Genomic DNA, 24720 nt, shown 5'->3' on the forward strand with positions numbered 1-24720 from the left:
CAATGTGCGCATGCGTGAAAGTCGGCCATTTTAATCGAAGCACGGGAAAAAGTTTACATGCGTTCTATACTGCTTCTCATTGTTAAATGGATTGCAGATGCAAACGTCATTAGATTTTTACAATATCATTTAGTCCCGTAGCATTAATTAATATATGGTACCCTTTATCGCGGTACTGACTTCGTCGATTCGTTAGAAATAATGGAATTAAAAGTCGATATAATCTTGGAAGGTTTTAATTAAAAATGTCTGCCATTTTTATGTAGAATAAATTTCCACACTCCTTTCCGTTTTCTTTCCGAAGATTCGAAACATCCAAGTATCGCGGTATTAATTCTGATATCGAATTTCTCGTGGATATTTTTGCAACTATCGAGATGAGGGCTTGTCGACTGGAGTTTGCTACGTTAAATATTTCGCAAGAGCTCGTTCCGCGTCCGGATTATGGTGAAACGCATCTCCCTTAGGCGCCCACACGATGAAGTCGGACCTGGCTGACTTGTTCAGAGGCTGCGCGACCTAGCACGATCCAAGGCTAGGTGGCCTAGCACAACCTGGCCGACGGAGCGAAGTTCGGAAGAAAGAGTGAGAGAAACGAAGAGAGTAGTTGTAATCGCACGCCTGCCTGCGAATGTTGGAACTCTCGGGAGCAGGGAGGAGAGACTGTAGAACCGGCGAGTCAGTCGACTATTAGTGGTCTGTGACTCTGGAGGTAGCCCGACCACCGCAGAACCGAGCCCGACGCAGCTCGGTTGCGTTCGGTCGGTAGTCGGGGCCAGTCGGGCGCTCCACTGCTCTTTTCGGTCTGCTCGTTTTCCTCAGTCCGTCGTCGTTGCGCATCGAGATCAGTTGCATCCTTTCTTTTTCGTTAAGAACAACGAATCGTACCCTTTTCGCGCTATGTGACGGATATTACGGGGCACCGAGCGTACCCCGACTTCTGTATATCATTCCCACCCCATCCTGCTGCCTGCTACTACTCTCCTTTGCCCAAAGAGAGAGAGAGAAAGAACACGTTGTAAACGCAGGCACGTACATACGCAGGCACTCGCCGAAGAAGGGGCCACGAGGGCCCCGTGGAATCGTGCCTAGGAAAACATGGAGTGTCCACATCTTGCTCAAAGCGTCCAATTCGGTGGTAACGACGTAGAAGCAAGCTGTACAAAGGATCTACCGTTCGTCTGTGCAGGTAGGAGCCCACAAAAACCCAGACCTTTATTCTTACAGCAGTTTCAAGGAGGAGCTTGTGTCCGAGGCTGAACCTGGGTCTCTGTCTCTCTGTTCCTCGACCGATCCTTTCTTCGCAGGTTCGGTTCTATTTCGTGCATCGTTCTCGCTGGGCTCGATCTCGATCTTTCCTTCGCTCTATTGTCTCCCATTTTCTTTACTCTCTTTTCTTTTGCGTTCTTTATCCGTTCTCTTTCTCCGTTCCTCGCATTGCTTTTTCTCTCTTTACCTCTCGTGACCGAGGCCCCGGCCGTTCCTCTCGCGGCCTTGAGCCGTCGTCGTAGCCGACAAGACGAGGCGAACCATTTCTATTTCCCTCTAGAAAGTAACGCATATTTGAAAAAGATACGATGTGTACGGTTTTGTTTTCACAGTTGATACACGGTATGGATGATATGTGCTCGGTTGGACGCACGACTCTACGTGTCGTTCGTATGTATCGCGGATCGAAGTCATCGTGCGATTATATACGTGTCTCTTCGCGATATAGGCGCGAGTGTGTCTGTGCGTTCGTGTGCGCGAATATGAGCAAGTTGCACGCGCGGGTGCGGCCGTACGTGAAAGTCCACTCCTTGACGCATACGTATACGTGCAATAGTTGGTGTATGTGTTTCCGTTCATGGGTGTTCTCTACGGACCGACGAGAGCGCCGTGGACGTGCGCTGTGCATCGTCCTGCTGGGAGTTCTCAGTATGCGGCGCGGCCGTCATTGGAAAATCAATACCAGACGGCACTAATCAGCTGGCCTGAGATCTGTCATTAGAACTCGCCAGATAAACGTGTTCGTCGTTCCTGGACGTTCCCCGTTTTTACTTCTCCATTTTTTTCTCCTCCTCCCCTGTTTCCGCTCGACGACTTGCCTCCGCGTTTCCTCGACGAGCATTTGAAAAATCGTTGGAAAAATGTCAGCCTCGTACGCCACGGTTCTTCCCTTATTTCCGATCTGTGCTTTCTCCTCCTTCGTAGACAGCTTTCATCCTTTTTCTTTGCAGAACCTCTAGTACTATATTTATCCGAAATATGCGCAATACCTTTATTGCTCCCCTCGAAGTCCTTCCTTTCCTTGCCCCAGGCCTCCGGGTACAAATATTCGCGAACTCATCGATTATTAATTTTTTAATCGAGATTCGATTGCGTTTGGTAATCGATGTCGGGCTGCAGCGACCTCTTACGGTCGAACCCCCGAAAGAAGAAGCATTTTACGAGTCGTTCGACGCCAAACGAATTCTCCCTTTGATTTTTAACGTTCGGAACAGAGGCGTACATGTCCATCTTATCCAACGACACGCTCGCGAGGAGAGAGAGAGAGAGAGAGAAAGAGAGAGAAAGAGGAAAGTGTCTGGAGTGGGGGAACAGAGGAACGAGACAAATAGTCAAGGAGAGAGTCGTAGAGCATTTCAGAAGCGTACTCTAGCAGCAATAAGTCAGACGGATGATTTTTGCGAACGTTTGATTGCCCAACTCGCGACGCGTTATGTGCGATTTCCGGACTTCTCGTCGGACGGTCCACGGGCGAAATACGCTCCAAACAATTCCCCGTCGTTGCTCGTCGTCCGTGGCCGTTACTCTCGAGAGATCGTTCACGCTCGACGAATCGCAACGTATCCAAGTCGCAAGATCAATTTAAATATCCCCGTGGTCTAGCGAGTTGCGACGCTGGTAAGAATTACCAAGCCGCTCGCAGGAGAAAAATCGTCCCTCGTGGGCTATAAAAGAACCCCATGTTCCACACCTTCCCCTCTCCCTCTACAACTTTTCCTGCGCTCTGCAAGCTGGTTCGGGTACGACGTTGCAAAATCGATAACGGCGTCGTTGCTAATCGGATGCCTCGATACGAGTGACATCGCTTCAACGAATTTTTTACATCCGTTCCTTTTTCACGAACCGTGGACCGGGTTCTGGGTGTCGTCGGGTTCCCCTATATCTATCTCGTTGCGCGGACAATGCATCGCGAAATTCTTCCGACGACGCAAAAGTGCAGTAGGCGTGGCGAATCGAATCGTTCGTTACCAGGCCGGAAAGAGATGGAAAGATGACCCGACGGAGCCAAAGGAGCGAAGGAGAGACGCGTTCTTGTTTCACTGTTGTCAGTTATCCTTTGACATTCGTTTTTTTCTTCGCCTTTCACGACGACGGAATCTCGATACGACGATTTGAAATTCGAATCTCATCTAAATGCTGTACATTAACGATTGCTGCGTGCGACTGTAAAAACGTACGCTGCACCGTTTCGATCTTCCAAAAATACAGCCAGACGTCTCGCGCGGAAGTTAAATTCTAAATTACTGCATCGATACAGTGCAAACGTTTTCATTCTTATCTATTCTCTAATCAATTGTTATACAGTTCAAGTTTTAAACACTTTTTTTCTTCCAGGGTAAAGAAATATTCCTTCGGTTCGATAGTGAATAACACCTTTTTTATTTTTGAGAGAACTCGTGCATTTTGTCTAATATGTAACAATTCAAAATAGCATAGAATTTTCTGCGTATTCTCGCACAGCTCGAGGACTATTAATCTTATCGACATACTTTATCGACGTGTGCAGTACGTTCAGATTTCCACGATACTATTAGATCGAAGTGCTTTCGAAAGAATTTAAAACCGAACCATTTCTTGCGCTCGATTGTGAAACAAACGCGTGTACACCTCGAAGCGACCTTCCAGAGGATCGGGTTACAGTTCGCACTTTTCGTGCGGGCAACCGACGTCTCAATTTTCATGTAGTCGTACCTTTTTCGCTAGAACCTTCGCGTCTTTTTCTACCGCTCCGTGCACCGTTTATTTCGCCAACTAAAAATAGTTTTACATCGCGCAACGCAAGATATGAACATTTGGAAATCATTAGGAACATCCATATTGTACAGAGTACGAGACATTTTTGCGAGATCCATTTTCACCGACTTCCTCCATCTTGATTGAAACGTGCCCCCGGGAATGAGATCAGTTTACCCAACCAAGACTTTTTTTTAGCTTCGAACTGTCTGAAAAACGCGTGTAGTGGAAAAAATCGAGCATGCAAAATCTCGAACCCGATGGAAGCGCGAGACATTTTGCGATTGATCGACTGCGAAGGGGGTGTGTCGAACAGCCTTCCATCCATTCACCCTGGTTTTACGCGCTCTCTTGAGAATTACGTAAGCCGAGACGAGCCAAAATGATGGTGCACCGCTTCGGAACTCGCTTTATTTCGTAACGATCGAACGTCTTTCGTGCCGCGTTTGTTTATCGAATATTCCAAACTGTACATCGCGGACGGATATTTATTAAAACGATGCCACTATGTATAAACGTATTCCACAATTTTTCAAACAATCCGGCGAATGCAACGATATTAACTTAAATATTCCCACTTTTGCAGTTACGATGTATACAAATAATCAGTATTGTTTCTAATACTATCGAAAGGTAAGGAGGTCTTCCCATTAAGCGTCACCGTTTTTAGAGCAATCTTTGGTATAAAATATTTATTATTATTGTAGACTGTGTATATGTATTGGACCATGTTTAGAGACGACACGAATAAATTTTGTTGTTGTTAATAGTGTGTGGCACCGAGAAAAGTACGTGGCTCTGTCTCTACTGTGGGGACGTTCACTGTGGACGATATGTGTCTGGCCATGCGTTACAGCATCACGAACAAAATACTCAACATTGCGTTTGCATCGACTGTGAGAACCTGGCAGTATTCTGGTGAGTCTTTCGTTTCTGCTAATTATTAACTTTGCATATTTCTTTCTTTCGACCATCTTTGCAAAATCCACTTGCGACTCAATCTTTAACTTCGTAAACTTGTCTTTCACTCGATTTATTCCTAGCTATTGGTACCCTGTTGTGGAATATTTCCACCCACCACGGGTGGATCCAGGAGGTGGAGGGTGATATTTGTAAATATTTTTCAACCCTCTTCTGCACGATTTGTAATCTATCTATTAATATTTTAGTCATTTATGCAAGTGTATACTCGAAAACATAGAATGTTATGTAAGGTGACTAATAAATATATTTCTTTAAGATTTCGTAACACTGTGAGGAGCGGGTGGTCTTCTAAATCCACCCCCGAGTGACACGTCAGTGACACTGTTCTATTATGGTTTGGTGATTGATTTTGCACCATGGAGTCAAAACACATGGGTCATTTTTAACCCGTCTCTTACATAACGATTATGCACAGCCAAACAGTCTCTTGTATTCTCCGTTTTCAAGAAATTCGACTTTAAACATTCGTCGGTTACGCATGTTGAGATTATGCCTCGATTTAACGAATCTCGCTGTAAATTACCGTCTCGGCTCAAGATTTGTATTTATAAACATTACCGGTGTCACGAATTGTTTCGTATCGTGCTGTCTTACTTTCCTCGTCGCTTCGGCCATCGCGATCTCCTTACTTAACGTTTATTTACCGAGTCACGTTACATGAATTATCTATTTCGAAGAAGCTACTAAGGTCGAGCGATCGAAAGAGAAATTAATTTAGCGTTCGATGAATTAAAACAGCTGGAATTGTGTATTCGGACAGAATGGCGGACATTTTCAACCATTTCTTACACAATAAAACTTATCGAGCGTGAATGTTCCGTTTGCCTGCGTATCCTTGTTTATTCGGTACAATAAACGTAAACCTAAGCCGAGATAGTAATCTACAAAGAGGTTCGTTAAGTCGAGACATAATCAAGTGCTCGCGTACTAGGCAAATATGCAAACGCGACTTCCTCGAAAACTAAACCTCGTCTAAAAAACAAGGTTTCGAACGAGTACACATTCTTAAGCAGAAAACATATTTTATAGATTGTTTTAATAAAATTTACGAAAATCAGTAAATTGTTTTCTCCTTGGTATTCGAGCATTATTTCTTTAATGCTCGAGTCAACTTTGGCTGTTTACATTCTTTATACGAATGCGGCTCAGAATTATTATCGGTATCAAACAATGATAAATACTCGTTGCCACGATAAAATACTTCACACTGCATTATGTTTTTATGAAAATATCGTGTCTCTGTCGGCTGAGAATAATCAAGTGTATAACATAGTATGTTTGTAATTAAATAATCTTCGATTTACGTGTTGTTCAAAACACAGATTCGAAAATTCGCACACACGACACTCATACTTGAAAGCGTCGTTTCCTCTAGAATTCCAAACGATGAACAGAATAATTGCACGATGGCGTCCCGAGTCCCTGCTGCAATTAAACGCTCGAGGACTATGATAAACCCGCGTTCGGTAAGCCCGGAACAAAATGATCGTACGAAAAAATGTGTGTTTTCAGTTACATATGCGACGAGTATGTCGTTAACGACACGACGAACGGTCAAATCGAGAAGATACGTCGAGTCATCTTCCGCAAGGATGAACACAAAGAGAACGAGGAGAATTGGAACACGTCACCGTCTACGACGCCGTCCTCGAGGAGAGAGAACAGCGACAACGACAACGACGCGGATGCCCTGTGGAAAGCGGAAGTGGTCGTGAGGAACCTTCGACCGAGAACGGCACGGAAGAGGCTACATTCGCTGGACGGCACGAGTGGGGACAATCGGCCGGCGACCAAGCGTAGGAGCTCAAAGATAACCAAAGAGAAGAAGGTCGTCGGCCTAAGAAATCTCGGTAACACCTGTTTCATGAACGTGGTGTTGCAATCGTTCAACAACATCAGCCACTTTTGCGAGTACCTAACGCAGATGCCGTGCCTCGAGGGCATACCTTTCGACGAATCGCCCACGCACAGGGGACGCATCGTCGCGCCCGGACGCGCGAAAGAGCTGAGCATGAGCGACGCCCTGCTCGCCGAGGAGCTGAGGAAGGTGCTTCTGGGATTGAACCTGGGCGGCTCGAACGGGCAGGCGATCTCGCCCGAGTGTCTTTTCCTGGTCATCTGGAAGGTCGTGCCCAGATTTCGTGGCTACCAACAGCAGGACGCGCACGAGTTTCTCACCTACATGCTCGACAGACTGCACACCGAGCTGTTGCAATTGCTTCCCAGATTGGGACACGAGCCCCTCGGTTTGCGGGGCAAGCAGAGCATCGTCACGGCCGTGTTCGGGGGCACCCTCCTTAGCGTGGTAAGTCCCGCCGTCATCGTTCCTCGGAGAGAGATTCTCGAATGTTTCGTACCTCGTATTGCCGGTTGCATTTTTATTATTCCAATTACGAAACGACCGGGTGGGAGTGTCTATTTCTCAAATGAACGTTCTTTTTTGGAAAGTCATTTTATTCATTTTCTTCTTGGGAGAAGCGCGGACGAATTATGGATCGCGTTTCCTCGCGCAGGTCCATTGCATGAACTGCCGTACAGATTCCAAGACGCACGAGCCCTTCCAGGATCTATCGCTGGACATACCGGACCGGCTGCAAAGACGAACGAAAGAACGGGAGGAGGTATGCAGTCTCACCTACAGTCTATCCAGATTCTTCAAAGACGAAGAACTGGCCGACAGCGAACTGTACTTTTGCGACAATTGTATGGGGAAGCAAAGGTCCACCAAGAGGTTCTGGATACACAGGCTGCCTAATGTTAGTAGTTCATCCCGGATAATGTAACGAAACTACTTTCCCGTGCACGCGATACTATTATGTACTTGTTCTAGGTGTTGTGCCTTCACATTAAAAGATTTAGGTGGTGCAATTCTTATCGCTCCAAGGTGGACACGCAAGTGGATTTCCCCATGAAATCGCTCGACATGTCGGCATTTACGGTACGTGGCATGAGTGGAACAAAGCTGGGCGCTTCGAACAGCCACCTGTACGACTTGGCTGCTGTTATAGTGCACCACGGTTCTGGGTACGTTGTTTATTTTACTTACTCTCGACCAGTCCCCGGTGGAACCAACGAGAATCTTGCCCTTTCGACGCGTTCATTCCTTCTTAACTGGCAATATTTTTCACTGTTATGGATTCAGTAAGAATATATTTCCTTGGGGGAAGCAAACTCATTCGGTCCGATCAATAATGCACCAAACGACTGGTTCTTCTAGTCGAGGTTGTTTGTTCTGGAACTTTGATCGAGCATGTAGAACCATAGGCGTGTTTAAATTAATATGAAGTGCGTTCAAGACTGATACTAATAATAACGACAGAATAAACTATGCCACAACTGTCATAAACCTTGCACAACTTCTACAATTACCATTTCATGTTCTATACCTTGCAAGAAGGTATCAAAGATTCAAATACACGGTTGCCTATTTAAATTTAAGACCACCATAATAATATGTAGGCGTAAATCAATATTCCAGAAAGTATTCAACGCTCTCGTAGGTACTGTAGTTGTTACATATCTGTCCGTTATATCGAGCAACGATGGTATTCTTTCGATTATACGTACCGAATTGTTTGTTTTAGTGCTGGAACTGGACATTACACTGCCTTCGCCGTTCACGATGGACAATGGTTTCACTTTAACGATAGCTCCGTACGACCGGCGACCACGGACGCGGTCGCCAAGTGCAAACCGTATATTCTGTTCTACGTGCGAAAAGAGTTTTCCATTCCACCCCCATTGTGACGTCATTTCCCCAGCCAGTCCCGTCCTGATGGCACGAGCTTCGACGACGATGACGATGAGCGAGCAAAGAAATGATGATGACCCCAACACGGATGTTGTACGGTACCAGCGAACGGGCCAAAACTGAAGAACCAGGAAACACGCTATCTCGAGGTTTCTGAAAGAGGAAGGAAGAAAACTTGACCCATCTGTTCCAAACGAATAATTGTGTAGCATTGTTAAGTAGTATTGTATATAAAAAATTATGTTTCCGTTGCGACAAACGATAGAATGAATTTCGAGGGCGCAGCATGCTACGGATACTTGCATTTACCGGAACCGGATAATAGAAATTTACGATTTCCTGTCTGCTCGACATCGTATAGCAATTCGTCGCGACTAGCACGATATACGAGCACATTTTTGGAAATCGAGTTTACCCTTTCCGTCGTTCGAAGCGAATACTAATTGTCCGCAAACTGGACGACAGCTTTTGTTTTATTTTGTACGGCGTCCCACTTAACTTTTCTTTGCAATGTCACGGCGAAAAGAGATTTTTCGCGAAAGTTACACGTTTATTTTAATCTGGGTGGACGTGTCTTTATTGGTTACAGTTCGAAGTTCATTTACTATCCCATTATAAGTCACAGAATTGTGGTCAAAGTGTAATACAATAACAAGAAGCTCAATATTCGAAAAGGTTTATACTCTGCTAGGTTCCCTGTCAAAATACATTTAGAAATCTTTGCAATTAACCTGTATTTATTAGTTACGATTCAAGGTCATTTAGTATCCCATTTAGATACAATTATCTTAGAAATAATAAAGATAAGCTCGATATTCTTATTTATCAAGAACGTGGATGAAATGCAAAAAGGGTTTCTACTCTGCAAGATACATGACAAGGTGTGAAAAAGTTATGTTTGTGACAAGCCGGTTGTAGCCTCTCGATACCTACGTGTGTCTGATCGATTCGGAAAATTAGAGAAATAACTTTACATACATACGTACTTACGTACGTCCTTCGGCCATATTGATCGATAACCAACTTTATAGGTTGGTGTGCCGAGTGACTGTGTTTTTCTCGTTCGTTATCATTAATATCGACTGGAAATTACTTTTTAAACACAGAAAGTATGACATAGGATAGAGATACTTGAACTAAATTAATTAAAATTAACATTTCGGAGTTTACATAACAAAATTGCAAGATCACCGATAGTTTAATTTATTTAGATGCAATAATGCGATTAATCGAATCGAAGGGTCACGCCGAGCTATCGGATATCGATACAAGACACAATATAGGATAACTTCCGTGTCACCTCGACACTTTCACCCAGAACGGAAGCATTACAATGCTGCTGCAACTCGTTCACAAGATATTAAAAGTAGACAAATTATTTCCAACGAAGAAGTTAAGTGGGGGGGGGGAGCCTGCGTGTTCAGTTCGGTTAATTTTAATTTCTTCTGGAACTTTATGGACGCAGCTAGGGGGTTATAAGATATTTAATCATTTGAATGGTAGACCTTGTACGGTAGACAAAAATACCATTACCGGATCGTCTGTTTGTGCCGTGAACATGTAGGGGCATACCGCGGACTAAGCTTCCTCTCCTTTTTTAGAAACGGTCGGAGGGAGAAAAAAAAAGAGTACTCGAGGCGGATCGCGGAAACGCGTTGCCTTTAGCGTTGATTTTCTTTATGCTCGTTTTCGCCGGTGTCTCGGTGGTCGTTGACCACCTCCCTTCATCGAATCGATTAAAGCTCCTCCGGGCCGTGTAGCGGAATAACGCGTAACGCGTACCTCGTATATAGTTTTAACGCGAAAACGACTGGTCTTCTCGGTAGATAGATTTTTTCTAGGCTTAGCGCGAACATCGTTATTTCAAGGGAGCTGGTAAACGAAAATACCATATAGAGCCAACCACTCTTGTTACTTCGGAAAAAACATGTTACCTTATTCCTTGGATACTTAACACTCGACGACACACACGTATCGCGAAAAACACAATTTACATATACACGGATCGTTTACATGTGTGTGTTTACAAAATACACGTATGCATGCATGTATGTATACAAAACACGTTCTCTCTTTTTCCCTTTTTCCCACGATTCTCAACGGCTCGGCGACTCTTATGTGATTATTTAAAGACTTATTTTTTCTATAATGGTAACGATAATAACGATAATAAGTTAAAGCGTAGCGAAGAAACGTTGTATTAAGGCGATAAACACTCGATAATGCGCATCTTCGGTAAAAGACTCACTCGTATGAAAAAAAAAGGAAAAAAAAAAGTAAAAAGATGGAAGCAAGCGTGCAACACTATTATTGAGAATAAATGAGATATGTACGAACGACGTATAAATAAAAAATATGAACGACGACATACGCTTTATTTATTACGACTCGTGTTGGTGGTTTTTGAATATAGATTTTGCTGGCGAGTATCCATAATTTTATTGGTAAAACTGGGGAACAGTTTTGATCATACAAATTGTATTTTTAACGTAATCGATGATGGAAGTTTGGCTGGAAGACTCGTTAAAATAGGTACCATCGTAATTCTACAAATGTATGTACAAATAAAAACCTTTGGATAAAGGTAAGGACGAAAGCTTAAAGTTAGCATGATTGATTTCAATGTCTATGTACAGTATCTCTCGATGTTATGTCTATGAAATGAAGTGGGAAACCATCATCCCTTTCTTTTCTTCAGCGATAAACGAAATCTCTTCTTCAACGACGACACGCTACCGCTTCGATTTACCCGCGATCGATACTTGGGAATCGATCCAAACGAGATGGGTATAATCATTCGATAAAATCGCAAACACAAACAACCGTTTTCCTCATTTCTATTCGTTCTGGAATCTTCAAAATTTCTACGTTTAATCGGTGCTTTATCCACATTCTCGTCGATCTCTTTCGACAACGCGCCTAAGGGACTCCCACGAAATTTCACGCGATTTCGTTTCCGTTCACCTTGGCTCGATTTATCGGTTGGTAAGAACGATCTGGCTGATGTTTCCGGTGTTCCCCGCGCGCTTTTTACGAAGAACACCGAATAGGGATCCCCCCTTATTTTACATTCATCCGGGCTTTTTGAAATTTCTGTAAGAAAATTAATCGATTACGCGATTAACGTCAATTGATCATTGAAATTAATTGTAACAAAATGAAACATTTCATAACGAACGAATTTTAACTTATCGATCGAGTACACATTTTATAGGTTATCTATTATTTAAATAAAAGTTTAGCGACCTTCATACCTGAAATGCATAGAATTTTATAATTTCTATAAAAATTGAGATATTTTAATGAATGTAAAACAAAAATGAACCTTCCTGATTTAGTCGCCATATTTCATTTCCTACATAGAACAATGGTGTCCATTATATTTAAATAAATGATAGAAAAAAACTTGTGAAATTATTGACGAATATTTTAGAAAGCCCTATTTTCTACTCATAAGCTATTGTTGTCAAAACGTTAAGGTATAGTCGTAACAATTACCATCGACTTGTTCGAGTCCTCGATCCCACAGCAGATCGTCACGATCTCCTAGATCCCGTTGTTCGCTAGAATGCTGAGGATCCTGGGTACCAGATCCATCATTGGGAGATTTGTCACCAGGAATCGTCGAGGATTCTTCGTCAGGCGCATCGTCATCGATCGCGCGCCTCTTCTCGAACATATTTTCATACACCTTGAACCTCTTCATCAAAGAGGACTCCGAGTCACTGTTCCCCGCGGATTCCTCGCGATAATCACGATTCTCGTAGATGACGCTCGTAGCTTTCGTATCTTTTCCAATTTCGTCCCGTTTCTTTGGCTTCCTCAACCTGGCTGAGAATTTTTGGACCAGTCCCCTCATTCCCGACGATCGAGCTCGATCTTCCCGCTCGCTGTAAGCCGCGTAGATCATATCCTCGACCGTGTCCGACAATCCAGATCCGGCCAGTCTGGTTATGCTAGGATGCATGCCCAACTTGTAGGTTCTCTCCAGAGAATCCTCGTCCAGGCTCTCGAATCCAGTGCTCTTGAACTTCATCGACGCGGCGCTGGTCTTCTCCGATATGGTGAACGGGAATCGGTCCTGGCTTTTCCTGAACCTCGGCGAGTCCCTTCGTAACTTGGGCATCGAAGAATATGGCTGAGAGAACGACGGAATCTCGTACTTTTCCGTGGCGCAAGCGGAGGTCTCAGACTGCACAACCTTCGTCTGCTCCGAGCAAATGTTCCGTCGAAAGTGCTCAGCCGCCATTTTCTCCAAAGAAAACCGGACCCTGTCCGTCGTTTTAGTGTTCCTGGCTTCCAGGGTCAGACTCGAAGACTGGAATTGCGATTTGCTTGGACAGAGACCGTCTCCGATTCGATCCTGAAGCTTGGGCCTGGCCAGCTCTGTAGTCTTCTCGCAAACGTCACCCTGGTGAGCAACGTTTAGGTATTTTCTCTTCGTAGAATCAGCAGAGTTGGTTCCCAGCTCGAAGTTATCAGGATTCATGGCTTCTTTCGCGGATAGGGGTTTGCCTATTGGCTCGCTGGGGTTCCAATCCTCCTTTTCGTCTTCTTTCGCCAGTTGCTCAATCGAAGACTGTTCGCTGACACCCAGGTTGCCACTGTTCCTTGAATTCCGCGTTTCCTCTTTGGATTCGCTTCGATCGTCGCTGTTCGTACGCGTTTGCAAAGAGTCGGAGCCGTTTTTCGATAAAACGTGCGTTCTTCCAGAACTGTGCGACGTGTTCTCGCTAACGGACTCTAGGAACCTGTGATTCTCGAAGAAAGACAGTTTCTCGGATCCCTGTGGAGTATTTCTCAACGTCTCTTCGGTAGAACCTGATTGTTCTATGAGTTTGTTCACGATCGGAGAAACTCTGTTCCTGTCGCTCACCTTCACAGGTATTTTAGAACGCAGGCTAAAAAAGGATCTGGTGGAGGCGTTCGACTTCTGCGGTTTTGGGTTCAAACTTCCGTCGCTGGCGTTGTTTTCGGAAGATTCTGGCTTCGAAACGGTGTTGCTGTCGCCACGGGACAAGCTGTACAGCGAACCATCGTTCGTTCGTTGCGCTAGAGACACGTTCGACAACGCTGCTATCAAATCGTTTGCGTTTATAGGCTTCTCCGAACGAGTCACAGCGACTGGCGAGTTTAAAACTAGAGTTGGAACGTTTGCGTACTCCCTTTGATTAGAATCGCTAAAGTCTCGGTCGTCTTTGGCGGACAATCGCGAAGAGATTATCTCTGATGATGGAGACCTGATCTCTTTGGTACTCCCACGATCGGTGAACCGTTTGGATGGAATCGATTTAAAGTTTGGAGAATTCGCGTTCGACGAGCAGAGTTCCGGAGAATTTCCATATTTCGAGCTACAGGATACAGTTTCTGAGGATTGCAAACCTCCTTTCGCGGGGAGAAAACCTCCTGAAGGAGACTTAGTCTCTTTGGTGCTCTCGTGATCCGTGAATCGTTTGGATGGAGTCGATCTGAAGATCGGAGAATCCGTTTTTGGCGAGCAGAGTTCCGGAGAATGTCCATATCTGGCACCCCAAGAGATAGTTTCTGAGGATTGCAAACCCTTTTTCGAGAGAAGAAATCCTCCTGGCGGAGACCTGATCTCTTTGGTACTTTCACGATCGATGAATCGTTTGGACGGAGTCGATTTAAAGATCGGAGAATCCGTTTTTGGCGAGCAGAGTTCCGGAGAATTTCTAAACCTCGATCCCCAAAATACAGTCTCCGGCGATTGCAAACCGGAAGAAAGACTCGCAGGCGTGGAGGACGCAGTCTCCTGTTTATTTACGAGACGTTCATCGTTTGTTGCTTCCCCCTCGTGGTAGATTTTCAGGTACTTTCGCGGGGTTTCTTCCTCAAAGTTAGTGACACTATAGTGCTCAACTTCCATCGAATCCGTGTTAGGAATCGTTCCAAATACAGAAGACTGGAAATTCTGTTTCTCGTAACGAGTGTCGTTTCTAGCAGTGAAAAATGTTTGGCTAACATTTTTGGGAGAATTGTCTTTCGCGTATCGAAGGGAGTCGCTTCTGGGCGTCTTCAGGCACCTGTAGAAAGACATAGGCGTCGACGTTAAGTGGTCCGAATTCTCAGCGTCTTTTCTCGCAGAAATATTGGGTAACTTCTCGACGAAGTTCTCGTTCGAATCCTCCCGCGGGAATAAACTGTTCAAGATACTCTTTCTGGACGAGACTGGAGTCTCGTTGGACGGTCCACCAAATATGGAAGTGGTGACCACCATTGGGGGATCGGTTCTCCAAATGGAACCGGTTTCATCCGTGGTTTCTGGCTCGCTTCCGGAGCTAAGATTCTGTAGAATCACGCCAGAATGGGGTCTGTATCCGCCGAACTTGGTCGGTCGAGCGTTGGTTCGGGTCAGGGTGGCCGAAGAGAGCGATCGTAACTCGATTCTGTCGATCTGTGAATTTCTTTCCGACCTGGAGGAATCGTTAAGATCGTCTACGCGAGCTATAGCGGTCTGAGACCTTCCTGACAGCGGGGAATACCGATTAGAGTACTTTTTGGGCATCTCGACTACCGAAGGTGACGACTGTCCGGAGTTTCCCTCCGCCATTGGTTTGTTCTCGACTATGGTTGTTGTAGCGGAGACTCTGTCGTTGTTAGGGTTATTTTTCGACCCGGATCCATCGTCTTCCGTAGGCTGTGAAACACCCATCGTTCGATTTCTTGTGTTCTCCAATTGTTTCTTGGCTCTTCTGCGCGCCCGGGCGCTTAGTTTCGATGAAGATGATTGCGAGTCTTGATCCTCTCTCTCTTCTCTCTCGTCGCTTTCCTCGATGCGATTCGTAATGCCTTGCAAGTAGAGATCTCGTTTTCTGGAAAGACGACGGCTGATATCGCGACTCCCAAGCTGCACCGTCTGATTCGAGGGCAGACCCTGGAGTCGTTTTCTCAAATCGGAAGGAGAACTTCCCCCGGAACTGCTGTCGTCTTTCAAAGACTTTTCTTCTTCCTCTTCGTCGAACGAGTGATCTGCACCATCAGGGTTACGTCCACTGTTTATTCGTTAAGCATTTAAAGTCGGACGTTAAAATAATGATCGTGACACTCGCTGTAGGGTTCAAAATTACTTTAAAATTGAACATGAATGGTAAACTTCGACGAGGGAAGCAATTAATTGGCACAATGTCAGAGGTTATGAGGCAGATGACACCGTAAATTGACATTTCATTAATTCGTCACGTTCGATTATTCGAACATTAATTAATTAGAAGTGTAAATAATTTTTTAATACGTGTTCGAGCAATCTTATTGTTTTTCTTTTATTCTGTCCGAAACATTAATAGTGTATTATAAATAGTTAAATGTAACGGTGAATAATGAGAGGAAAAAGAGACAGAAGGAATAAATTCGTACCAGCGAGAAAAGGCAAGGAACTATGTGTTTTTATATCGGTGTTCTCTAGAGTTCTGTCTTCGTTTTTTGACATATCGAGTCCATAAGAAACTGTGGATCGTTTTCGGAAGGTTAGCAGAACGTTTAGATTTACGTTTTACACAACATCCCGCGAGGAAACATAAGAACACGTTTATTGCATCGAAACAACTAGACTACGAACGTTTCCGATTTAATTTCGTCCTTCAGGGGCCTCTTGCATAATATTTGATTAATTATTAGCGAATTTAATTCGGTGAACCACTATAATATTTTAATAACTTTTCTTTATTCTGGGTTGTAACAGTTAGGATCCCTAGTTTATTCTGTGCTCTGAGGCGACACTGGAACATTACCAGCGCCTGATAATACAGGAATCTGCTATATCCAAGATCTAGTGTAAATTACAAAAGTAACTAGACTTATTAAATGTTGGTAACACAACAATTTTTCAGGAACTATTTAATTTAAAATAATTAAAGAATCCAATCTGCATTGTCCTCTGACGCTAATATGCCAAATAATTCAGTTGAAAAATGAAAATATTAAAATACACAGTTTCCTTTCCATCTCTAATTATTTCCCAAAGAATGTTATAATATTATTTTAAAATTCATCCGGAATAACGTCGCTTTCGTATCGACAGATGTCAGCAGAGATTCTCGGGAACTACCGGGGGGAGGGGGGGGGCGTTTCTGTGTGGTACAGTCAACCCTCGTGCAACACGGTAAAAAATACCCCATTATAAGGGATTAGAGATTATTAAGAATTTCATCGAATGATAAATCTATTGTTTTATTTTGTCAATTATAGTAGATACATTTATCGTGTCGACAACGTGCAAAAGCCTCTATAACTTCTGTCTGCCAGAATATAAATCTCTGTCGTACGAACGCGAGATATCCGTTTTCTTCTGGGTTATATCGTTGTGGGAATTCGTTGGCCGAGGGTTAATTAATAAAATTAGAAAGTATCGCGCAAGAAGATCAGACCAATGGACGATTTCCATAATGCACCGGGCACGAAAGCAACTGCGGACGCGCTTAACGCATCTATCTGATACTTATGTTAATGGACGCATCGGTTAAAGGAACTAGCTAATGGCAACCAGTCACGATTATCTTGATGAGCCAGCTCCGGCTTTCGCGGCGTATTTCTTTATACACAACGGGCCGACTTCGCTCTTTATTATTATACAAAAACATACTCGCATCTCCGCGGACATCCTGCGCAACGAAATCTGCAATTAGGGCGGCACAAAGACGTGGATTGAAAATAGCTTCGTTTCTGTTTCGTCATTAAAATTAATCGAAGTTTAGTTTATTTGCGCTGGAACATTGACCCATTACCAGCCAACGTTATATTAATGCAACATCAATTTATTTCCAATTTTCTTTCCTTTCAATTCGTGTCGTCGAACTTTGCTTTGAACCTTATTGCTGTAAAATGGAATTCCAAGGTTTGGTCTCGATAATCTTTTTAGTTTGGTCTTGTAGTATTACGAGTAAACAGAAAATGGAACGAATTACAGAGAAGAATGTGATGTAAGTTACTAAAATATGAGAACAATAAAAACTATTTTGAAACACATCTGGGTCGTCTGTGACCCAACGATACCAACTCGAGGATCAACGTTCAATTTTGAGCTTCCGTCTGCGTTTCAAGATCCGAATGGACAATGAACGGATGTGGAAGGAACGGGCGGTGGAAAAATGGCCGCAATTCGTAGCGAATGATCGAAGGATTCTGAGGACGGGAACACTTGAAACTAAACTAAAGTATCCGTCGCGGAAGGAGAGAGTATATCTTGTCCGGCGCGGTTGCTGGCAAGTCCCATGGCAAAGAGGAAAGTCTACCTAACGAGGGAGCCAAGAACAGCTTACTTGGCGGAGGCAGACCATTTTCGAAAGTTCGCCGAGTTGTGTAACAAACTTTACTCGGGATTGGTTGCCCGAAGGGACGGGTGGGGCTGCCGGAAACGCTCGAGCGGGAGGGCTAGAGAGCGCTAGAGAAAATGAGAGACTAGATAAAGGAGGACTGTGAAAGTGACAGAGACAACATGACAGGGACGGGGACGAGACGGTGTGGCGTAGCGTGGTGTGGTGCGACGGCGAGCAGAGGAGGGAGGGAACCAACGAGAAGAGATCCTCAGAGAGAAGAGATTCAGTTAGGATTCTATATAACCGATCCACCGTTATACGTCGGACGAAATACGTGCAACTTCGTAATGATAAGCGATACGAGGATGCCTCTGGGAGCCAGTCTTGGGAGGGAAAAAAGAGGAAGGAACGAAATTTCGTCGGGACTTGGACGTGTATAGCGATTGGGCTCCGAATCTCGGCTTTGAAACCGTTCCGGGAGTTTTTGAGACTATGAAGATTCGAAGCTTGGAACTCTCGAAAGTCTTCCATGCCTTGGGTGTCGAAGGTCTGGATAGATTTAGGGGTGTCGACTGGTATCGTGGATTATTCCAACCCCCCACGTTGTACTAAGGAAAACTGATGTCGGTTGTAACACTAACTATCTCAGGTATCAAGGTATTAATATAAAACGACATTTGTGAGGAAATAACTTTTCAGTATCCAAAACTTTTCTTGCTACTCTAAAATTGTGATTGAATTCTCTTTTAGCAAGTATAATTCTTCTGTTTCGTTTTAAATCTTTAATGTGAAAGATTCAAGGTGTTCGAAATCCCCGATCGCTGGGTGCGAATCGATCGCGAAGACGGCTGGAACCGCTTGGCTCTGTTCGATGCCGATAGCGATCGGGGAAAAAAAGTTGCACCAACGATAAGTGTATTAACCTTTTAACGGCGGCGCGGTGAATCGCGTTTCTTACTCTTCACTTTTGCCGAACGATGGTTTATTTGGCACTGGCGAAAAATGTTTGTTGGCGGGAGCAAAAAGGTTTGACGGAGTTGTAGTTGATCGTTGATGAGCGCGGGATTAGCGATGTGATTTATGCCTACGGCGTTTTAATAACTTACGTGTCAGGCGTACCAAACACATTTCTTTCCCTTTTCGATACTAGATTCACGGATGCTGACTGCTAGCATATTTTTATTGGAACCCGTCGTGTTGACTCTTGCGGTAAAATATGGTTTTTAAAATGAAAGAATACCAGTTTGCAAATAAATATCTAAGTTCATAAATCATAGAATAAAATCACGAAAAACATTAATTATATAATCATCGAACGGGACGTAATTAAACTTTTGAAGAAAATGAAGTTATAAAAAAATAAATATCTCTACCGTAAAATTCACCGTCTCGAACGAAACTCGGGCAACTGGATACTTAATTTTAAACCAATACGTAGCATCTTTCAGCCCTGACAAACTTAATTTTTCGACTCCCGCTGACTAAGCATTTATCGTCCAGTTTGGTGAACACTATACCTCGCGAACCCTTTCTTTCTAACGCCGCGTAGAACGTCGAGGAAGTTGATCCCTCGTCACTGGGGCCATCCGAACGTATCGAACAAAACGTGTCTAACGTCAGGTTCGTTTTCGACGGGGGCAACAGAGCCACCGGCGGGGCCCCCTCTACCCTGAGGAAGCCCAGGGTTCCCTCGAGGCGCGGAAGATACAAAAGGAGTGACAGGAACACCGGAATTCGTAGGATCCACGGATCGATATTTTCGTGTATTTGTTCTGGTGCCGCGTTATCCGTGGGCGGCATCTCTCGCTGAGGCCAGTTCTGTCGATACGTGAACCAGTATAGCCGGTATAGGTCGCGTAACACACCGGCCGAAACAACATGGCCGCGGGTGGATCTCCATAACGAGCCTGGTGACTTGCACATTCGACCCAGAACGCATTAGCCGTATTTGCATTTAATTGCCGGTTGTTTGTTTGACGTCCGCGCGACCGACGGAATTAGGAACGTTGGGGAACCGACTGCAGGCGCATTCTGCGCTCTGTGATCTGCATCGGGCTACGCTACCCAAGGAACGCTCGCCATTCTTTTTCTTTTCCATCGGTCGCGAGACTTCCGGCCGGTTTCACGGAAACTTCTAACGAACCGTTCGCTCGCCCCCTTTTCGACTCTTCCTTGGCGCAGCGCTGGCTCCATTGTCTTTCAGGCCAGTTCAACGTCAGATTTACTGTTTCATCGAACCTGGTTGTTGTCGTTGTCATTAAAGTGTAATTTAATCTCAATTTGGTCTCCGATTGTTCGATGAAACCGATTGTTCGGTTTTGGGGTAGAGTGCACCGCAGTCGAAGGGTGGAGGACTTTTTGTGCTTGGGTACTTCAAAATAAGAAATATGGCGATTACAATTGAAAGTTCTATTTCCATTAAAGTACCCAACATAATCTAACATTATAGAAACACGTAAGAATACCATTTGCTCGAAACTAATAACTCCTTACTAACATACAATAGTATCCAACAATAAGTAAAGTAACCTTCCACTCATCGAAGTCTCACAACTAGTTCCGAAGCGTCATTGTATTCTATTTACCAGCCAGTAACGGGGATGCTCGCCTTAGTAATGAAAAGAAACTGTCTTTCAGTCGCAGTAGGCAAAAAGTACCGTCCAGGGGACAAGCCGTGGAGCGTGTGGAGCAATTAGGCTGATCGTAGCTCCATCCCCCAATCGGCGGTGGCCGCGAATAACACGAAAAAGTCCCGCGAGGCGGAATCACGGGTCCCGGGGCTTTTGAAGCTCGGATATTACAATTTCTTCTTACAAGATCAACGGGATAAAGGCAGAGTCTCGGAGGACATTGAATCGCGGGCCTATTAGATCCTCGCGATCGGCAGGGTAAACCTGTGCAACGACAGACGCAAGGATCAGGCCAGGGTCTTCCTTTTTACGAGTTCAACGCGCAGCACACTCGAATATCCGTGTATAGCCGGTTAGAGGAGAAGGGATGGTGCCGGGGTTGTATAGAGCCCGGTCCTGATGTGTGGGGTTGAGGGTGAAACGTGCAGGTTCGCGTACGTCGATCCACATTATGGACCGCGCACGTATATTACCGGGTCAGGATACACGAAGCCGCGGCGTATCGTGCAGAATAGACCAGCGGATTACGGGTTATACACAGTCTGCGGGATTTGAGGGATGTATAGAATCATGTATCCGAGCGGACGAAGTGTGTGCGTGACGCGCAAGCGCCCTGCCGTGCAAGACTCGATTACGGAAGCTAGGAAGAAGCCATCTCGGAAATCCCGGGGGAGACTGATTCTCATTGCTCCGGGAGCTTGCCCCCAGACGTATCATTGAAAAATCGAAACGAAAGATCCCCCCAGATCGCTGCTTTTGCGTTCTCGATCGGAATGCCTGCGATTTTCAACTTGGCTCCCGCCTCTATTCCCGCCAAGAACGCTTCTCTTTGGTCGCGCTCGAATCTCTATTTTAACACTCGGTGATCGTTGCTGATCTTTCGGGACGAACCTATCGTTAAAAATACTAGATCTTCGTACCGTGACTCTTAATACGTGTCTTGTAACAGTTACGAAACGTAAGCTGTCGAAACATATGCCGTGAAACATGGTCAGCCTTCCTCGCCAGGCCACGTGACGCCAGGCTTAATAGAATGAGATCTCTGTCATGATTTCGTAGGGTGCTCATACACCTTGACAAATGACGTTCGATCGTTCGAGTATCAAGATTTCTCTACATTGTGCCCGCCACGTGCCGCTACGCTCGAATCTATAGCATTTATTTAAGCAAATTACACGAGCGCCCGTGAATGAATTTTCACAGATCACCGACGCGAATTACGTTGGTCTCGCTGGAGATGATCGGCGAAGCTTGATCGAGACACGATCGTTAATTGCTGGGAAATTTATGTCAAATTTTACTGTCCTGTTACTTAAAGTTTACTCAAGACGATCACAGCATGATCCTCAAATCTGTTTAACGACAAAATATACTTTCGGTACAGAATTTTTTTCTGAAAGGTGCGTAGGATTTCGAGGGTACCGCTATTCACCAAAAATGATTGTAATTGACCTCCGCAATCGAAAATAATTTTTTTACAATGATTTGAAATTTTTTAATTTCGACGAAAAATTTGTCCACTTAATGATTTTTTTTCTCGAAAGAGGACAGGATTTTGGGGGTATGTGTATTCACCGAAAATGTTCTGTGAAAGCGTTATATATGGCGTGTCAAATGTGTTTAACTAAGACTTCCACATAATTACCTCATAATGTTGTACTTCTTATTTCGCTAATGACTCGAAGGAAGTATTAAAAAATGGAGAAAAATCCGCAAGATCCAGAGTCACATATATGTTTATCGAGTTAATTGTCGTAAAAATAATGCTGCTACGATAGACTACTGCCCAAGGGAGGAGAGGTCGATGGGTTGGGCAATGGTTGGCCTCTGTATCTTCCTCGGAGAACAAAGGTACGTGTTTGTGTTTGCGTATGTGCATGCGCGCGTTTCAAAGTGCGATGAAAAGAGGAGGGCAACGGAGGGAAGAACGCCGGGGTCCAACAAAATGCTCCACCGTCGCTTTGTACACATTTGCATACCGCGTTTCGCGTGTGCGTGGCGACGTGTGAAATCCGACTTCCTTCGCTCGGCCTCCGCGCGCCTCTAGACTTCGTTCAACTTCTAATCTCGCGCCACCCGGTGCCCCGGGACACCCCCGTACGGTTTGTTAGGTGCGGCGAATCGAACGGTTTCGGGCTTGTTTCGCGGAAACGTTGCAGATAAAGCGAACCTCCGGGTGGAACTTGGATCCGCCAACGGTCGGGTTTTCATAAGCCAGGGAATAACGGCTGGCAAAATGTTCCAGACACTTTGTACACATTTGCATACCGCGGCCCCGTTTACGCGCGGCATACGTAATTTAGCCCTTGCTCTCCTCCATTGACGGTTTTGCATTTGCCAAATACGTGTAATGCTACCGGCAAAGCGCTCTGCCGACGAACGAGCATCATGGCGGACCATCATTGAATCGTTTATCGCCCCCTAACGTTCCTTTCTTCGTCGACTCTTTGCATCGACCATCTTTATGGGATTTAATCATCTTATTAGAGCCCATAATATTAAACTTCTCCTCGATATTAACTACACCGCTTGAGAGGCTCGCAGAAGGAGTCGTGATCGCGAAAAATCGTTGGCGTTTCATCCTTTGTGCCCAACGGCAGGACCTTTCGACGTCGTTATCGCGATTCGCCGCAAAAGCGCATCCGACGAAACAAGGAAATTAAGTTGTCCCCGGCTGTCTTTTCGAGAGGCCGCCCCGACGATCAGGATGCCGGGGGTGCACGAAGCGAGAGGGTGGCTTAGCATCGACATCTTCCGGTTCCGAGAGGAACTCCCTAACGAGCCCAGAGGGGGTTGGGGTGGGGGCGTTTAGAGACGCTCCACAGGAATGAAAACGACGGCGGACAGAAACGGAAACAATTAAATGCTCGCGCTCGAGTGGTCGCATTGTTCCGTCTCCTGGGCTCTCGCGACCGCTCGCGATTTGCTGGATCTCTACGAGCACGTTCAATCGAACCGCGTCGAAATCCACCCTCGACTCCGGCCATTCGCGTGCGCGTTTATTGGACCCGTGCGATGCCGTTCTCTGAGGGTCGCGTCGGGTAAACTAATCTACCTTGAGGAATACGAAAGGATTCGGTCTTCGACGCTATATAGATCCACGGAACTCGTTAATTTCATCGGACACTATAACTTACAGAACTTGTAAATAGAACAATATGAGAGGCAAGGTGTCCAAATATCGTCCCACTGAAATTTTCTAGTTCACGTTCGTAAATTAATATACACAAAAGGATGAACCAAGTTACCACATAGTAGCCTCAGTTAGGAGGATTGGTGCAAAAGTCACATAAAATTGTTTTCGTTTCATCCTCTTTTCTTCTTTCATATTGTTTGAAAATTGATGAAACGATGACCAGGGGATGAAATTAAGTGTACCCTATGATCTTTTCTGTATTTGTAAGGGTTGCGTTTAGTATTTCGTGAGCATAACGGGGACCGGTGTTGTGCGACAGACTGTATGTTAGCGGCACGGAGGCAACGAAAGTCGTCGTCTACGGCTTATGAATAAAATATTATTTTTCGCGCCGCGAAACACGTCGGTCGCTCGGTCGGCGCCATTTCGGGGCACGGAGCGTCGTTTACGGTGGACGCACGGCGAGCGTCTAGCACCTCCGGTTGCGATTAAAGAGGACTTTATGCGGTAAAACAGCAGCTAATTGGGTTACTTAGGCGGGAGTGATATACGAAACTACGTCGTTGCACGAAACCTCGGCCGTGCGCGATGGAGACAATTAAACGGGGACGGTTTTTAAACTTTCCTCGGGGATGCAATTGTGCCGAGGAAGTCGAAAATTAGAGTTTCTTTCAGGGGACAACTGGGCGTTATTCGCCTCCGGAATTTGAAATCCATCATAGTAACATTCCCGCCAGTAGATTCGAGTGAAACTTGCTAAAAAATACTTTCTATGTTTGAAAATAGCACCTAGAATCTAAGAATTAACATACCATGAATTAGAAGCGTAATTAACTAGATGCATTCAGGGTTGGTATGAAAGAGAGTAGAATCTCATAAGATGAACAAAAATTCAAAAAGAAATGATTTGCAAGATGAACGAAATGCTAAGCCCAAGAGTTGTTA

The 24720-nt window shown here is 44.9% G+C and overlaps 2 protein-coding genes across 2 annotated transcripts in view; one reads left to right on the plus strand and one right to left on the minus strand.

Annotated features, from left to right (window-relative positions):
- LOC122401597 (furin-like protease 2) overlaps positions 1-8625 on the minus strand; it is a 451734-nt gene extending 443109 nt beyond the window's left edge. The window contains exon 1 of the mRNA XM_043403823.1: positions 8554-8625. The gene's annotated coding sequence lies outside the window, so the exon portion shown is untranslated. The remainder of the gene's footprint in view (positions 1-8553) is intronic.
- LOC122401599 (ubiquitin carboxyl-terminal hydrolase 3-like) lies at positions 700-10103 on the plus strand. The gene is made up of 6 exons (XM_043403832.1): positions 700-1189; positions 4773-4920; positions 6499-7291; positions 7500-7742; positions 7817-8010; positions 8571-10103. The coding sequence occupies exons 1-6, from the start codon at positions 1099-1101 to the stop codon at positions 8731-8733; spliced, it is 1632 nt and encodes a 543-aa protein (XP_043259767.1). The 5' UTR covers positions 700-1098; the 3' UTR covers positions 8734-10103.
- Positions 10104-24720: the final 14617 nt, after the last annotated feature.

This window comes from Colletes gigas, unplaced genomic scaffold (genome assembly GCF_013123115.1).
Source record: "Colletes gigas isolate AHSC1104 unplaced genomic scaffold, ASM1312311v1 Colletes_gigas_Sc00026, whole genome shotgun sequence".
NCBI lineage: Eukaryota > Metazoa > Arthropoda > Insecta > Hymenoptera > Colletidae > Colletes > Colletes gigas.

Excerpts from the sequence above, each read along its gene's own strand:
- LOC122401599 (XM_043403832.1), top strand. The coding sequence starts at position 1,099 with ATGGAGTGTCCACATCTTGCTCAAAGCGTCCAATTCGGTGGTAACGAC. Across the intron at positions 4,921-6,498 it reads GAGAACCTGGCAGTATTCTG|TTACATATGCGACGAGTATG; the intron begins GTGAGTCTTTCG and ends GTGTGTTTTCAG. Across the intron at positions 7,292-7,499 it reads GGGGCACCCTCCTTAGCGTG|GTCCATTGCATGAACTGCCG; the intron begins GTAAGTCCCGCC and ends TTCCTCGCGCAG.